Raw genomic sequence first — 17,596 nt, 5'->3', positions numbered from 1 at the left:
TCCGAGCATTAGTTTTGGACTTTTCAGTACTCATGGGTACCAAGGTGTTATACACCAGTTTTGGTTTTCCGAGGAACATTGGGTATGTTTGGTAGCTTGGATATGAAAAACGTTGTCCAATTTAGGGTATTCTAAGGTTTATCCAAGACTGTCATGGAAATGGTTATTTCAAATGGTGTTTGTTTTCCACATTGGGCTAATGCAGTATGTTGTTTGTCAACAGACTTGTATACAAGCTAAATTAATTAATTAAAAAATCAATCAAAAACTACACCAAATAAATTTATGGTTTTGAGCATAAGAAAAATTTAAATGAAAAAACCAGGTATAAAAGTAACTATCTAACTCAGGAAAGGATTAAGATATTCCAGATTTTACATGGAATATCAAAACCCCACCTTTTTAGCCTCCTAAAATCTAGGTAGGACGCTATTCTTATCTTGACGTGGAATAAGCATCCACCCAAACATAATATACGGTTATTTAAGGAATAACCCACTCTAGGCTACCAAACACGACGTTGATCCAAAGTTCAACCCAAAGTCCACGGAAGAAAAGTGAGGGTCAAAATGTTAAACTACACGAACCCTAATTTTCATAGATTGTGACGATATAACCTTCGCTAGTCCTCTTCACTCGGTAGTTCTATGGCTTATCTCTTCCTACAAAATTTCATTTCAACGATCTAGCCTCCTGTTTCCTTCATTCTTCCTGCCATGAAATGTTGACCTGATATTTTAATTATGGGTCAGTTCCATTTCAGTAGTTCTACATCTCCAGTTTCTATTGTAAGATCTTGTTTTTCAAATTGTTTGTTTTTTTAAATTTATGATTCTTGGCAGTGATTAGAAAGAGAGAGGGCTCTAGTGGGGCACCATAAAATTTAATCTCTTTGATTTCTTGATTAAGAGATGAAGATAATATGAATTTAGGTGCCATCTTTTGAATCGTAGTAGTATACCTTGGTACCCCTGTTAGCAATTATGTATGTAAATCTATGATTCAAAAGTATCTGGTATCTTTTGAAATATCTATTCTTCTCTTTTATGATTAATTTCAGATTGATTTTATTTTCCCACAGTGATTGAGTCAAAATTACACTTGATATGAGCCTATTGATATTGAGTTTGCACTAAATTTTTGTTATTAGAATGATATTGCATGAATTTTCGTTAAATTAATCATCACTCATAGCTTTCACACTCTATTGGGTTCTATGAGTGTGAAAGCTATGTATAATTCCTTCACAGTTGTATATACCAATGATGCAGAAATTGAAAACTAGTTGAGATTAGTTTCAACCGGTAGTTGCCAGACAACCGTAGGGATGTGGTATCCACAGATAACGGGTTTAATTCAGTCCCGATTTGTCTACTAACTCCATCTCACATTTTTTGAATGCATTGCAGTACTGTTTTAGTTTTTCCATTACAAAATGCAAGCTTTACCTTAGGTTGTATCTGGTATGATCAAACTCTGGGACCCATCTACCTGTAAACCATCTATTAAATGTTAACTTAGTCTTTTTTGTATGTTAACTTAAATGTTATGCACATTTGTATGTCATCTATAAAGCAAATAGGTCAACCTGGTACCAATTTTGTGTCGGAAGATGACTACATGGATTTTGCTTTTCCGAGCTATTTAGCTCATGATGCCTTGATTTCATGTTTGTAAGCTCGGGTAGCCACATTCCTTTCTGCTGACTGCTTACTATTTTTTTTTTAAATCTTTTTCATCTATTCATTGTTTTTGCACTGATAAATCTTTTGTAGCTTTTAGTAATGTTTACTCCTTAACTATGGTAGTTTAGTTCTAAGACTTCCAACATTGTAACAGTAATGTCATTCTACTCCTTTACTACGGTAGTTTGGTTCTATGACTTCCAACGTTGCAACATTTGGATCTTCCCTGTTAGAAGAAGACTAAATGAGAATGCTTTGCGAAGGGTCTTTGTTCTTGAATAATCATCATTCATGTTGTGGTCTTGGTGGAGCTCAAACTTTGTTTCTCACGTGCATCCTATATATCCTTTATGTTGGTGCCTTCTTACTTTATTGGGTTGGCATTGATTATTATTTCTCTCTGTTAGAATGTTAGTATGCTATGCGTGCTTACATTTTGGATTATGGTGTAATCCTGTCGGATATTTTAGGGGAACGGAAAATTGATTGATATAAGCCTGTTATGGAACTGACTAATATAAACCTGCTTTGAAGGATTATTTTTGTTATAAAATGAGTTTAAAGATAGTTCTAATAAAAGATGCAATCTTAAAAAAAACCAAAATATTTTTATGCGAATATACATTTCAAAACTAATAGAGATACAATCTTACTGATCAGGCATTGTCTAAAACTAATGATTTCACATTGGAACAGTACCTGGTCTCTAAGTTGGTTCGTCTATATTGTCTGGATGGATATTTGTAATTTGAGATCTTAAAAAATCAAATACAGTAGAAACACTTTAAATTAATACTTGTTAAATTAATTATCTCTTTAAAATAATAACATTTGATGATCCCAACTAGGCTTGCACAAGCAAAAATTTAACTCACTAAATTAATAATCTCTCTAAATTAATAGATTTCTCTGGTCCCAGGGCTATTAATTTAAAGAGTTTCTACTGTACTTCAAAATGGGAGTAGTGCTAGACTCACCGGTTTGTCCCCCTTGAACCAAGGGTTGGAGTTAGGTCGCAAAGACCCCCCTATTAATCCTTGGTGGCGAGTCCCATCCTAGTATTAACGGGGGCGGGGTTTTGGGTACATGGGTCTCATCTGAGTCGCACCCTAGTACTAGTACGGGGCGTGTTTGTAGGCTTGTGGATCCCATTCCTGGTATGTCTAGTTTTTTAAATGGAAAATTCGGTTCTGAATGCCCGAAACAGTATTACATTTGTGTTTGTGATTATTGGCAGCAATTAGATAGAGAGAGGGTTCTATTGGGGCAACATAAAATTGAATATCTTTGATTTCTTGATTAGAGATGAAGATAATGATTAGGTGCCATCTTTTGAATCATAGTATTAAATTCCTCCAAGTAATTTTGGTACCCCTTTAGCAATCATGTACATAAATCTGTGGTTCAGAAGTGTTAGGTATCTTTTGAATATCTATTCTTCTCTTTTATGATGGCTTTCAGATTGATTTTATTTTCCCTCAGTCATGGAGTTGAAATTACACTTGATTTGAGCCTGTTTATATTATTGCTATGATGTGCTGTCCCTATACAGGCTGCACTAAATCTTGTGTTACTATGATAAATATTGCATTTATTGGGTTTATCAAATGTAAAGGCTATGTACGATTCCTTTGTAGTTGTGTATACAATGATGCAGAAATTGGATACCAGTTGGTAATTAGTTCTATCAATTAGTAGCAGACGGACAATTTTGGGGAGATTGGTGGGCCCTAACTGAGCAGTTATAGGACCCAGCATTCCATCGGGAGTCTTTTTTGTGTTTTTTGTTAGAATTTCTTGTATCAAAATATCTAAACGGACCTCACCTTGAACTCGCCCAAACAATTAACAATACAAGTATATATTAATTCTGAGTCGGTTTAGTTTGGCTTTTTCAATGTCGTTTACTCATGTTAAGAAAGATTACCTTTGAAGATTTTTTTTTTTGAATGGGACTTCATGGTGTTGGGATTATAACCCCAGAGAACTACACCCCATTTAGTTACAATTATATCTGGACTCAATTGAATTCAAAATGGGAGCCTAACTTCTACGCCTATGTCAGAGAATGAAGAAGAAATAATTGAGGCTAAGGCAGAGAATCAAGAAATGTGAAGGAGATGAAGGTACTCCAAGGTAACCCATATTAACCCCCCTTTTTTTCCCCTCTCATTATTCGTATTGTTCAAACTGCTTTTCTAGTCAATCCAATTATTGCTGTCATTTATCCACTTATACTCGTGCTAATTTACAATGTTGCTTCTCATATTTCTCTCAACTCTGAAGTTCATGTATGACTATATAGTTGTCTGATTGATCAGTTCTCTTGGGATCCACAGTTTGGCATGTATGTAAGGGTTAACTTTACACCGGTGATTCAGTTTGGCATGATTGACTTCTCTCGGGTAGGCACATTCCCTCCTACTGACTGCCTACCAATTTTTATATCTTTTTCATCAATTAGAATAGTCTCCGACCGTTTGTGCACTGATACGTTGTCTGCGGCTGTTAGTAATGCCTACTGCAAAACTGGTTCTCAGAGCATTATAACATTTTGATCTTGTCCCCTGTCATCAATAAAGCATCATCAATAAAGCATATATGTTCTCTTGGTATCAACTTTGTGTCGGACGATGACTGTATGAGAATGCTTTGCCAAGCGTCTTCGCTATTGAATAATCATCTTTTATCTCGTGGTCTTGGTGTAGCTCTGACTTTTTCTCTCATGTATACTCAATATCCATTATACTGCTGCTTTTTTTGTTTAGTAATTAGACTAGAGATTGTTTTTTGTCAACTTTGTGTCGGATGATGGCTGAATGAGAATGCTTTGCCAAGCGTCTTCGCTATGGAAGAGTCGGTTCCGAGCAAAATTTTCGACAGACACAATCTTGTGGGTGAAGTACACCCCACTGCTAGTCTCTGTCGGGGGCTCATTGGGCTACATATGTTGGGATTTTTCTCGGGACCAATTCTTTGTATACGATTGAATTGTTGTTACTATCCTTACATTTTGGATTTTGGAATGTTTTGTTACAAAACGAGTTTATTTATTTTCGCCTTTTCCATTGTTTATGTTGAAGAAAAAAAAGTTGAGTCGTGCTTTGACACGCTCATCCTCATAACAACTTAAAAAGCGGACGTACCTAGGTATTGTAAGATTCTTGGCATGATTTTTCTTTTGAGGGATGCAGATGATTTATAGCCTGTTTGAATAGTATTTGACAAGTTGATTTATAGCCTGTTTGAATAGTATTCGACAAGTTGCTTTTCGATTGTTAGAAGTCGAAAAGTCAGAAGTTAATTGGCCGACATAATTTTTAAATGACTTCTAGAAGCAAAAAAGTTAATAGCACGAGAAGTCAAAAATGCTTTAAAAAGTTAACTTTTTGACTTCTAGAAGTCGTTTTGAAACTCGATACCCAAACTAACTTCTTGCTTGACTTTTAGAAGTCGAAAAGGATCTTCCACATCCAGAACTTTTTTTTATAGCATAATATTTTTGTTTCTGACTTCTGCTTCCGTTAAAACAGATTTTTGACAGTTTTTTAATTAATTTGCCCCTGCTTTTAATCAATATTAGAACTCAGTCCAAAATAAGAACATGTGACAATAAGCTCATGGCAGTGAAAGAATGAATCTGATGCCAATGCTTCCCTTTGGTTAAAGAGATGCCCGTGCTTCACTTTGGTTAAAGACTTGATCAAGTGTTTTCATACAACAGATTAGGATATCATCCTTTTTTCTCTCTCGCTATTCGTATTGTTCAAACTGCTTTTCAAGTCAATCCAATTATTGTTGTTATTACTGTTGCTTCTCATATTTCTCTCCACTTTGAAGTTCATGTATGAGTATATATGGTGTCTGATTAATTAGTTCTATTGGAATCCACAGTTTGGCATTATCCATGGTGTTAGAAGCTTGATTGTGAAAACATGCTTGCAGGTATGCTTTTACTTTCTTCACCTCAGATAACCTGTTTTTCCCCTGCGTGATAAATTGGTAGTCGCCAGACAACCGTAGGGATATGGTATCCACAGATAACAGATTTAATTCAGTCCCGATTGTTCTACCAACTCCATCTCACATTTTTTTAATGCATTTTATTACTATAGGTCTTTTTTGTATGTGTTGTCTTAGGTTTTCCATTACAAAATGCTTGCTGTAATGCTTTACAATGGGCCATGTCCTGAGATTTGTCCAGTGGCAAAACCCTGGGACTCTTTTAACCTGTAAGCCTGCCCCTACTAGTCTACAGATTGGGGTCCTAAGGACTGACATGCGGGACAAACCGTGGGACTGCACTTGGTAAGGCTAGCAGCACTGTTTACATTATACAGATTGGGGTCCCAGGGATTGTGTCGCTTGGGCACTGCCCTTGGTAAGGCTAGCAGTACTGTTTACATTATAATGGTATCTTGATGGATGCGTGAGCTTTGGCTTATCATTATTGCGTGCTAATCTTGGGGTGAGGGGCCACTCCCTTGGGAAATGTGAGATAACCGACAAGACTCAACCCACGGTGGGTCTAGCATGCTTTTTTGGATTTTTAATTCTGCCAATCCTGCTTGACTGACCGTAGGTTGGATCCCATGGTTTCTAAATGCGACAAGGCAAATAGTTGTGTCGTGGAATTATGTTTTTCCAAGTTCTTTAGCTCATGATGCCTTGATTCCATATTTGTAAGCTCGGGTAGCCATTTTCCAAGTTATTTAGCTAATGATTCCTTGATATCATATCATATTTGCAAGCTCGGGTAGGCACAGTCCCTTCTACTGGACTGCATACCATTTGTTGTATCTTTTTCATCAATTAGATAGTCTGTGACCGTTTATGCACTGATACGTTGTCTGCACCTATTATTAATGCATACTGCAAAACTGGTTCTCAGATTTTCAGCATTATTACATTTTGATCTTGTCCACTCATCAATAAAGCATACTCTTGGTATCAACTTTGTGTCGGAAGATGACTGAATGAGAATCAGGCGTCTTCACTATTGAATAATCATCTTTCATGTCGTGGTCTTGGTGTAGCTCTAACTTTTTGTCTCATGTCATGGTCTTGGTGTAGCTCTAACTTTTTGTCCCATGTACACTCAATATCCATAATACGGGTGCTTTTTTTTCTGTTTAGAATTGATTATTATTTCCCTCTATCCAAGCAAAAAGAGGTTGTTTGTTGTCCAATAATTTTAGGTATATTGAAGAGTCGTTCCGAGCAAAATTTTCGACAGACACAATCTTGTGGGTAAAGTACACCCCACTGCTAGTCTCCGCCGGGGGCTCACTGGGCTATGTCTGTCGGGATTTTTCTCGGGACCAATTCTTTGTATACGTTGAGTTGTTACTATCCTTACATTTTGGATTTTGGAATGTCTTGTTACAAAACGAGTTTAATATAGTTCTAAGATGGTTTATGTTTGCCTTTTCCATTGTATCAATATTTATGTTGAAGAAAAAAAAGTTGAGTCGCTATGACACTAATCCTCATAACAACCACTCTAATCCTCATAACAACTTAAATGTGCACCTAGGCACCGTAAGATTCTCGGCATGATTTTTCTTCCGAGGGAAGCACATGATTTATAGCCTGTTTGAATAGTATTTGACAAGTTGCTTTTGAACTGTTTGAAGTCGAAAAGTCAGAAGTTAATTTGGCGACATAATTTTAAAATGACTTTTAGAAGCAAAAAAAATAATAGCACGAGAAGTCAGAAGTGCATCAAAAGTTAACTTTTTTGCTTCTAGAAGTCGTTTTAAAACTCGATACCCAAACTAACGTCTTGATTTTTGACTTCTAGAAGTCAAAAAGTAACTTCCACACTCAAAACTTTTGTAACTTTCACACTCGACTTTTTTTTTGTAGCATAAAATTTTTGTTTCTGACTTTTGCTTCCGCTGAAACAAAATTTTGACAGTTTTTTAATTAATTTTGCTTGCCCTTGATTTTAATGAATATTAGAACTCAGTTCAAAACAAGAACATGTGACAATAATCTCATGGCAGTGATAGAATGATTATGATGCCAATGCTTCACTTTATCAGGTGTTTTCTTACAACAGATTAGGATATCTGAAGTAAAGTGAAGGCTGTATCATCCTTTGCAGTTGTGCATGGCACATGCCAATGGTGCAGCAATTGAAAACCAACAGAGATTAGTTTTATCAATTGGTATTGGCCAGACAACTGTAAGGGTGAGGTGGCCACGGATTACGGGTTTAATTCAGTTCAGATCAAACAACACCAAAACAACCCCCTCACATTGGAATGGGATCTACCCCAAAAAGGATCCCCTGCCCACTTTAATGTGACGGTTGTTTTTAAGTTGTTTTTTTTTGTTGTTCGTCTAGAATCACTCTTTCTACTAACTCCATTTCACTCTTTCAATTGCATTTCATTACTTTTTTTTTTTTGATGGATAAAGAGAGATTTGGGTTTCCAAAGTAATTTGCAAAACAGGTTAACAGACCGTCTGAAAGAAGAGGTAGCTACGGGTCATGGTGTCTTGCGGGAGTGGCTTCTCTGGGTATGCCAAGCACTCTTTAGTCCAGAAAATTAAAATTCCCTTTTTGTTGAATGCCCGAAGAACTGCTGCAGATTCTTTCCCAACCCTGTACAAGTAGGCATTGCATTTGATCGTGTATTTTTCTTGCAATTAGTAGGGAAAAATATCTTTGAAAGACGTGTAATGCGCAGATCCAATCATGCACAGGAGTTGCAAAAAGATGCTTAAGATGGATGTCAACTTTGTGGATTCAGATGCTGTTAACATTTGTCAGGGAAATTGAAGAGTTCGGATCCAGGAAAACCATGGCGCTGTGCCCTGGATGGAATAACATTGTTGTCAATAGTAAGAACAAAAGTATGTACATCTTCTTATTCAGCATTGCTTCGTCAAATCAATCTGAGGTTAGGTTGCTTATTTTGCAAGTGGTCTTGCTGATATGCTTTGTAAGCCAAGGCTGGCGAAAAGCTTTTTCCAAGCTATAGACCTGAAAGGTCTTGATTGTGCTTTACTTGGAGGTGATAATCCTTTTTCCTTTAATAGATTGGAAAGCGCATGCCGAGTAGGAATGCTACACAGAAACCTTGACGAACAAATTTGCTGGTTCTGGAAGGTGGTAGAGGGTATGTCTATGGAGCAGGAGAAGGAGCTTCTTTTATTTTGGACCTCATTGAAATGCCTACAAGTAAATGGTTTTTCTGGCTTGCCTTATCTTTTGACCATATACGAGGCACCTGGTTCTGATGAGCGCCTGCCATCATCCCATGCATGCTTCTTCCGAGTTGTCACTTCCACACGACATCATCTCTCTTTTATCTGCCAACAACATGTAGGCTGTGTTTCTGGGCTTGTAGATCTCATATCCTGATCAACAGGACAACTCGCTGTACCCAACCTACAATATCTCCAGCATTTGTAGTTCTGAAAATTGAATGTTCAATCTGAATGCTTGAAATAGTATTTCATTTTGTATTGAAAAATGCAGCTAGCATTTTGTATTCATGGTTCATTCGAATTGACGAGTGTTCAGGTAAATTTTGTCACCGTAGAAATATTGAAAAAAATGATGACAAAAGAGACGTGTGCAGTCCGTCAAAAACTGTGGAATAGTGTGCTGAGCCAAATAAAAAGTGCAAAATGAACACCCGCAGTCGGAGAGCAATGGTCAGTCAGTCAGTTGCTATTTCCATGGCTTCGCAAGATGTGCGCAGTGGATGAGATACAGGGCCGGAACCAGCTTAAGAGCATGGGTGTACAGTTGCAAACCCAGCCCAATATAAAACCTGCATCTTCTCCGAAGATCTATAATATAATGTAATGTAATTCTAGTGCTGCTGCGCGTCTCAGAAGATTTATTAAGTAGAGATCTATGGGTACTCCAACGTCTGGCCGTCACGATCCATTATCTCTCCGTATGCCTGGGGTTAAAGTCATCTATTTAGATGATCATCGACCTAGAGAAAGGAAACCCTGCAGAGTTCCTGCTATAGCTAAAACACCAGATGAACTTGAGGCATCCTTCATACAAATATTCAAAGATTACACCGAAGCAGCAGCTCGTAATAAGGAGGATTGTGCACCTGAATTCGCTGATTGTGAACAGAAACTTATCAAAGTAACCAGACGGTTCAGAAATGTCAAAACAGTTTATCACAAATTTTTTCCTCAGTTAGTAAATCTTAAGGAGGCTTTTCCATTGATGATGGAATTATTAAAAGATGATAACTGCGGGAAGCGTCTAGCTAGTTGTACTCTTTCTACATTCGAAGAGCTAACTCATGAGGATGATGCAGTTCCTGGTCGAAAAAGTCAAGTTGCCTTATTGGTGCATTCTCTACTGAAAATGGGAGCTTTAGAAGTATTTGTTTCTACGCTTGGCAAGTTTTCTGAAAGGGATGATCTACGAGCAGTACAAACTATCGCGCAGATGATTTTTCATGGAGGAGGAGCTGTAGCAACAATTGCCGGCAGTAACAGCAAACTGATGAATTGGGTATTAGAAGCAATCACATGTACCGAATGGGATGCAAAAGTGTGTGCTGTCGGGTTTTTAAATACTCTTTTGATGAATTGTATGGAAAATAGATCCTAGTTAGGTGGGCAGTGTGCCTGTTGTTGTAAATGCTCTTTCATCTCTTACAAGTCCTGCCGAAGAAAAAACAGAAGAAGAGAAAGAACAAGAAGAAGAAGAAGACCTGCCTTGCACTTTGTTTGGTTGTTTATTATTTTCTATTAGAACATCTGGAGAACCAAGTGCATTTTGTCAATGCCGGAGGAGTCAAGGTAATGATCAAACTTATCCAGGATGAGGAATTGGATGATTATTTTTGTGGGTCTGGGATTGCGGCACTTGATATAGTGAAAGATTGTGCTTCTGACAAGTTTCTGAATGATGCTCTGGAATTGGACATTGCAATATTCCCTCCTTCCATGGATATGGTAAGTCCGCATCATTTCTGAAGAGTTGTGCTTATTGTGTTATGATAATTATAACATTTATTAGTACTAACTGGAAACATATATATGATATTGTATAAGATTGTTTTGCCTGCAACTTGATGTGTATATGTTTTTAGTCTTTATATAAGAAATATATTTAGTATTCGCAAGATTTACTTTGGTTACTTTCTCAGATTCATGCGAGCACTATGCATTTTAAAGCAGAAATTGAAGAACGTCTCATATCTCTAATCGAATCATTAACTGGTAAGGCATGCAAATTTTATATACCTTTCCTGCTTTCATCTGCAGCTCTGAAATAACATAAAATGCACCGATGCCTATCTTATCTTGTTCAGGTGGCATTGCCGAGATGAAAAAAGATATATTGGTAAAAAAGTTTGAGGAGAATGATGGTGAAAGAATCACTTGGCTTATGGAGCATTTCATACGGTAATACACCCTACCCGTCTCTTCCTTTGTCAAAGCTAGAAGTTGTAATTTTGAAGTTATTCTTCTTAAATTATTAAAAGCTCCGGTTCCAGATGTCTGACATTTCCTCACTGAGATTCCTTAACGGGCTTCTGATCGACTTATTATCCTGCAGATATTCCAAAAAAGTTGATGCAGCGGCGAATCATCTCAAGAAAAAACAGGTTGCTCACGTTTTCATGTCACTTTTTTTCTCATGATATTAGCCTGAAGTTTATCGCTTTTGATGTCAAATATATTATACTGTTGTGTTGTTCATCTCTTCTGCATATAATGTTACAGCTGAACTCGTCTGATCTCTACAAGGAAAAATTGCAATATGGATTCTCCACGCTCCAGGTCAGCATTGCTCTTGCAGTTGCTCTTATACATATCATATCTCTTTCCTTCTGACTCTAATGTTTTCCTATTATGGATCTGCTGAAGTCGGTTGCTGTTATTCTTGGTTATCTTTGGTCGTCCGAGTGAGTGTTACCATCTACAATTCTCTTGTTTTGACCTTTATCTTTATAAAGCCACACTGCATCTGATATTTGACTTAAGGTTATTATACTGAATTTGTAGGATAAATGCTAAGATTGAAAGTGAATTGTCTCGTCACCAGATAGAGAAGAAAGTTGTGCGGGATATTCTCACTGTATGTATTCAAATAAGTCCTCTCATTTGTGTCAAGTATTTATGTAATGTGATTTATAACGGTCAGGAGTACTGTAAGAAACTTCCTGACGGGAACTTTTTATCTTTCATTCATGACAGGAATATCGTGGCAACATTGGGAGTGCGGGCGAATCATTAGAAAGCACAAAGACAGTGATCGAGGAATACATTGCTTCCCTTGAGGTATTAAGTGTTTCTCTTAAGCTAAAACCTTTGCTAGGAGTCGAGACGAAACATACTTATTGGGATCTTTTATCTTGAATGCATGACAGGAAAATCGTGACCAGAGGATGGAATCATGTACTTGAAAATCCTGACCAGGGGGTGGAGCTGGATGTGCAGTAAAATCCTGACCAGGGGGCTGGAGGTGGAGGTGGATGCAAACAGCAAGCGGCGACGAATTGGAGAGCAGTCCAACATTTTATGGCTTTGGATTTGTTTAATTAGAGTACATTTTAATGGATTTGATTACGTTTAATTTTGAGCAGCTGGCTTTGATTCTTTGAATTATTCATCTTTAAATGCAAGTATGCTATTTTTACTAAATTCATCTGGTAAAAGATTTAATCAGATAGTGATTTTGTTCTAAATTCACCTGATGAGTCAGGACTCCATTTCACAGAGTCAGGTGAGCCAAGTCTAGTTCTTAACAAGGTTAAAATTGATTCAGCACGATCGGAAATGTTTTGCAATAAATCCTTCAAAATGTTTGGGTGGGTCTCCAAGAGTATCCAGCATTAACCGACAGTTTCTCTTTAAGACACTTTCATGAACTGCAGCTAAAAGATTCATCCACCTTGAGCTTAATGGCCTCGACTGAACGAGGATCGTTCATACATCGCTTATATTATAGTTCTTAGTTTGAAACCGAAGTCGATCCGCTATAGACGTCGATACATTACATTTGCATCCCATGTTTCAACTAGCGGATTTATACAAGGTTCCCTCCATGCGACATATGCAAATATCAATACCAAGTTACCAACCCAACACCACCCGCCATCACCTAAACCAAGTCCCACCAACTCAACGATTTGATTTACTTGAAGGGTTTAACTAACAAGTACCCCAAATATCAAACCAGAATTCTTACAAGGTGCTGATGCAGGTAATAGAGACGGCAATTTCCCTTGGAACCAATTATGGAAAGCTAATTTTTTTTCATAATATATGCAATGGAATCTGTACATCATATTTTCTTGGATTGTCAGGTTACACAAAGAGTTTTGGTTTGCCCTGGAATATAATTTTGCAGGAATTATGTTGCTGGCTATAACTCACTTAGTGACTGAATTACTAGTTAGTTTAGTATTATTAATATTCAAGAGCTAGTCAGGAAAAGATTTCATTATAACTAGATTTAGAATTTAGTCTAGAATCCAGTGTTTCACAGTGCATGGGTATAAATGCCTAGAGCAAATGGATTTGTATCACTTGCAAACCACACACTCATAGCAAAGGATCACTGAATGAAAATGTGATCCATCGTTTCCCCATGTTGGCTACAAAAGGCACAAGAATTAACACTGCCAATATATCTATATGTAGGGGTGCAGTTAATGGTAAAAGATTTAATCAGAGAGTACAATGATTTTGTTTTTGTACTGATATATTTTTCTTTCCAAGTATTTTTCTTGTTCTGATCAAACAGCAGCCTGCTGGTATTGAATGAGTCTACTGGACGTTTTAGAAAGTCCTACTTTTTTTATGTTACCAGGAACAGTTACCACATGGTCTACAACTCAAGTCCTACTTTTGGAAAGTCCTACTCCTTTACCCATAATCTTTTGGAATCTCTATTAGGCAAATGGAGTTTCAACTCCTGAATACACTAGTAATGACTACATGGTGTACAACTCAAGTTAGCGCGTTATACCGTATTGTTTGATTATTTTCTCATGCATACCTCTAGCCTTACAATGTTATACTGTTTATTTTTTTTTAATTATCATATGCACTTTTAACCAAAAGAAGCAAACGCTGGAAGATGGAAGAAATATAATTTAGAGAAAAGACATATACACAACTTGCCAATGCCATGTTAGTAATTTTAAAGGGTTTATATTTTTCATTCATTACCTAATATAATGGATATTGCAAAGTTATCGTTAGACTCGTTACATTTCTATAACTGGGAAGCCCTACTTTTTTTTGGCAATAAGATTTCAGAATCTCTATTTGGAAAATCGAATGCCAACTCCAATAACCATATCTGAATACACTAGTAATGACCATATGGTGTACAACTCAAATTAGCACGTTATACTGTATTGTTTGATAGTTTTATCATGCACACCTCTAACGTGAACGATATTATACTATTTAGTTTTGATTATCGTATGCACTTTTAATCGAAAGAAGAAAACGTTGGAAGATGGAAGGAATATAATTTAGAAAAAAAAACACATACACAACTTGGTGTTTTAATAATTTTAAAGGGTTTATGTTTCAGAAAATGGGCTATATAGTTAAAATTGGGTGTTTCTTGGGCCAAATAGACAGTAGGATTCGGCCTGGGTCAAATAGCCAATGGAGAGGGGTTTACGTTACTACCCTTTTGGAAGGGATATCTTCTTCTCGTCTTCTCCGTCTCCTCAAACATAAACCAGATCTAAAAAAGCCAAAAGAAAGCTCTCGTTTTCCATCACTTCTGCACCTCATCTTTCTTGTTTTCCATCCATGATTCGATGTCAATCTTTTCATCATTTACTTCGATCTGTAACCAATTTTTTCGATCCATAAGTATTTTATTTCTATAATCTCAACTGAGAGCCATCTTTTTCCTTGAATTTTAAACTGTACCTTTTTATATTTCGTCTAGTAACAGTAGAAAAAAGATGGAAACCCATTTTTTTCATCATCAGTAAAGAAGAGTAAAACAGGAATCAACCGTGAAGACGTTTTGAATCCCCTTTTATTTCATCATTGTCGGTGGATTTTTCTGTGGTACAAAACATGAAGTGAAATCCCTATTTTTTTTTTAGTTTCAGTTTTCCGGTGGTATTTGGTTTGATTTAGTGGTGGTGTTATTCAGTTCTTGGCTGTAAGAATCAAAGAAGATGAATTTGAGATGGGATCGATGGATGGGTTTGTTTTAGAGAAGTGAAGAAATTGCAATCGAACGATGAAGATGAAGAAGATGGTTCCATGTTGAATCTGGTGATGATAAATTTTGTTGATTCGTCTTCTTCTTTGACGAGGTAAGTGATTACAAGTTCTTCATTTATTCATTATGAATTGATAGTTTGTTTTGTCAATCTATGAGATTGTGTGAAAGATTAAGGTTAAATTAGAGGGTTTTTGGGATGTTTAGATTGATTACAAAACTGAATTTTTTGATGTAGATTCAAAGATATGCATGTATCTAGCTATTTTGCATAAACACTTTATGAATTGATTTTGTTCTACATACAAGCTTCAAGTCAGAAATAATTGGATGCAACTGTTATCATTAATTTGAATTTGGTTGAAATGATTTTCATCCATGTCTAAATAAGTATGAAACTTGTATCATCTTCTTATAGAAGAAACCGGTATCATCCTGTATTAAACCCAAAAACTATGAGATGAATGCATTATAGACTTTTTATTTTTCCTTATTGCTTAAACATGGATGAAACGGGTATCATCCTGTTTTGAATTTGATTGAATTGTTTTTCATCCATGTTTATGGTTTGGATTCAATTGCTTAAACTAGTTTGAGATTAATTGAATTAGGCTTGGATGAAACTGGTTTCATCCTGTTTTGGGTTGAGCTGAATTGTTTTCATCTAAGTTTAAACAAGGATTAAACTAGTTTCACTCATTATAAACAAGGATGAAACGGGGTTTCATCCTTTACTAAATTGGGTTGAATTTGCTTTCACCAATTTTAAAATAGAATGAAATTAGTTTCATCTATAGGTAGGATGAATCTATGATTTTTGAATTAGGTATCACTAATTGTAAACAAGGATGAAACTGGGTTTCATCCTACATTAAATTGAGTTGAATTTGGTTTCACCCATTTTAAACTACCATGCAATTGGTTTTCATCCTATACTAAATTGGGTTGAATTTAGCTTCACCTATGTCTAATATAGGATGAAACTGGTTTCATTGTATGTTAGATCGGGTTGAGTTTAGTTTCACTCATTTTTAAACTCAGATGAAACTGGTTTCATCCAGTTTTATGTTTGGTGGAATTTGGTTAATACATGGTATGATAACGCGAAAGATGATCGGTATCGTTATAACTCATTGCAGATGCAGATAATTTACATTACCAAAGATGTATGTATTTCATTCTCTTTTTCCTACTGGAAGATAAAGAGGAGGACAAGAAACTTGTAATATTAAAGAGTTCAAATGCTGTGAACCCTCTAGTACAAGGAGAAGATTACACTGTGAGTATAAATTCAACTACAATGCATTTGATTTCTATAAAAATCATGTCCATGCTTGTCAGCTAGCACTCGGTTCTTTTGGTGCCTATTTAACAAAGAGTAGTTCCTGTTGTTATTTTTGTGATCATATGTATCGGAAAAAGGCCAAGGCCTGTTTGTGGAGTTTCATGTTTCAAGTGAAGTGAGAAACCAAAATTCCTTTCAATTGAGCAACCAGGGTAAGAAATAAAAAAATTTGTTTAGTTTGTCTGTTCATCCTATTTATTTTGTTATATGGATGCATCCAAGTTTGTGGATACTTTTATTGTAATTGGCTATAAGTAAGAGTTAGTGGATTAGATGGATTAAAGCATGATGTGGCCGTCACTTAATGGTGATTAGTGTTGTTTCCTTGAAGTGTGTTCAGTTGTGGTACACAGTACAGTTGATGCAGCTGTATTTGCTTTTGTATTTGTGCATTTGGGGTTGATTTGTTTATGTATGTATAACATAATGGATAAAAGAAATGTATGTTTGAGTATAGTACTCAACGTCTGGTTTATGGGCCATTAAAAAGACATATACAAAATCTTCATACTCTGTAAAGGATATATGTATGAGTCTTTTTTCTATATTCAAAACTTATCTGACAATTTAAGTTTACTAAATCACTCTTAAATGGACAGGATGCTCGATTGAAACCTGGGAGATCAATACCTTCATCAGTTCTTAAAGGTGTTAAAGGCTTATCCATTTTGGCTGGAGTTGTTGATAGCACTTGGCCTGGCAGAGAAGGTAGTGAACTGCAGGTGGTCTTGTAACTGCTTACAGGGAAGCTGGAAGGATTTTGCAGTTACATTGGTTGAATGATGTACAAGCTCTGTTTTACGTACTCTGTATTTTGTTGTACAAGCTCTGTTTTGCTATGTTTTTTACTCTGTTTTAGTGCTCTGTTTTTTGCTCTGTTTTGCTTGCAATTAACTCGTAAAACAAAGCAAATTAATTCTGTTTTTTTTTGTTGTCGTTGTACTCTGTTTTTTTTATAGATTTCTCTGTTTTCTTCTCCAACCCAGTAAACATTTGTAGAAGATAGGGACATAATTGTCTCTTCAGGTTAATAATTAAAAAATATTATGGGTCAAATATCCATTTTGGCTAAATGAATAGTATTTTTCTAATTTTTGGCTATATAAACAGTATCTAAAGCTAAGAGTCTATTTCACCCATGAATTTTTTGTTTTGGTCTTTTTAACCAATTTTGTGTTTATGTTTTTCATTCATTACCTAATATAATGGACCTTGTAAAGTTGTCGTTCCATTTCTATTATTGGAAAATCCTACTCTTTTTTTGGCAACAGATTTCAGAATCTCTATTTGGCAAATCGAATGTCAATTCCAATAACCATATCTGAATACGCTAGTAATGACGTGTACAACTTAAGTTAGCGCGTT

General features: G+C 36.1%; 1 protein-coding gene and 1 long non-coding RNA gene across 7 annotated transcripts; both read left to right on the top strand.

Moving 5' to 3' along the window:
* The first annotated feature begins 545 nt into the window (after positions 1-545).
* Positions 546-9,167, top strand: LOC113323464. Of its 4 annotated transcripts, XM_026571782.1 has the most exons (6): positions 546-788; positions 3,751-4,090; positions 5,580-5,630; positions 8,147-8,213; positions 8,400-8,549; positions 8,736-9,167. In XM_026571782.1, exons 2-6 carry the CDS (start codon positions 4,031-4,033, stop codon positions 8,756-8,758), a joined length of 351 nt encoding a protein of 116 aa, XP_026427567.1. In that variant the 5' UTR covers positions 546-788; positions 3,751-4,030; the 3' UTR covers positions 8,759-9,167. The 4 variants fall into 4 exon arrangements, 2 of the variants coding, with proteins under 2 accessions (XP_026427567.1, XP_026427566.1); XM_026571781.1 differs by having other exon boundaries at positions 546-747; positions 8,400-9,167; XR_003347625.1 differs by lacking the exons at positions 546-788; positions 3,751-4,090; positions 5,580-5,630 and having other exon boundaries at positions 6,706-8,306.
* A 5,170-nt stretch (positions 9,168-14,337) lies between these two features.
* Positions 14,338-17,304, top strand: LOC113321055. 3 transcript variants are annotated; one of them, XR_003346443.1, is made up of 4 exons: positions 14,339-14,980; positions 16,026-16,165; positions 16,269-16,383; positions 16,831-17,304. It is a non-coding gene; the product is annotated as an uncharacterized LOC113321055 (long non-coding RNA). The 3 variants fall into 3 exon arrangements; XR_003346442.1 differs by having other exon boundaries at positions 14,343-14,980; positions 16,309-16,383; XR_003346441.1 differs by having other exon boundaries at positions 14,338-14,980; positions 16,026-16,383.
* Positions 17,305-17,596: the final 292 nt, after the last annotated feature.

Source organism: Papaver somniferum, chromosome 11 (genome assembly GCF_003573695.1).
Source record: "Papaver somniferum cultivar HN1 chromosome 11, ASM357369v1, whole genome shotgun sequence".
Taxonomy (NCBI): domain Eukaryota; kingdom Viridiplantae; phylum Streptophyta; class Magnoliopsida; order Ranunculales; family Papaveraceae; genus Papaver; species Papaver somniferum.
The sequence above is the reverse complement of the archived record's forward strand: the minus strand, read 5'-3'. Positions and strand labels throughout refer to the sequence as shown.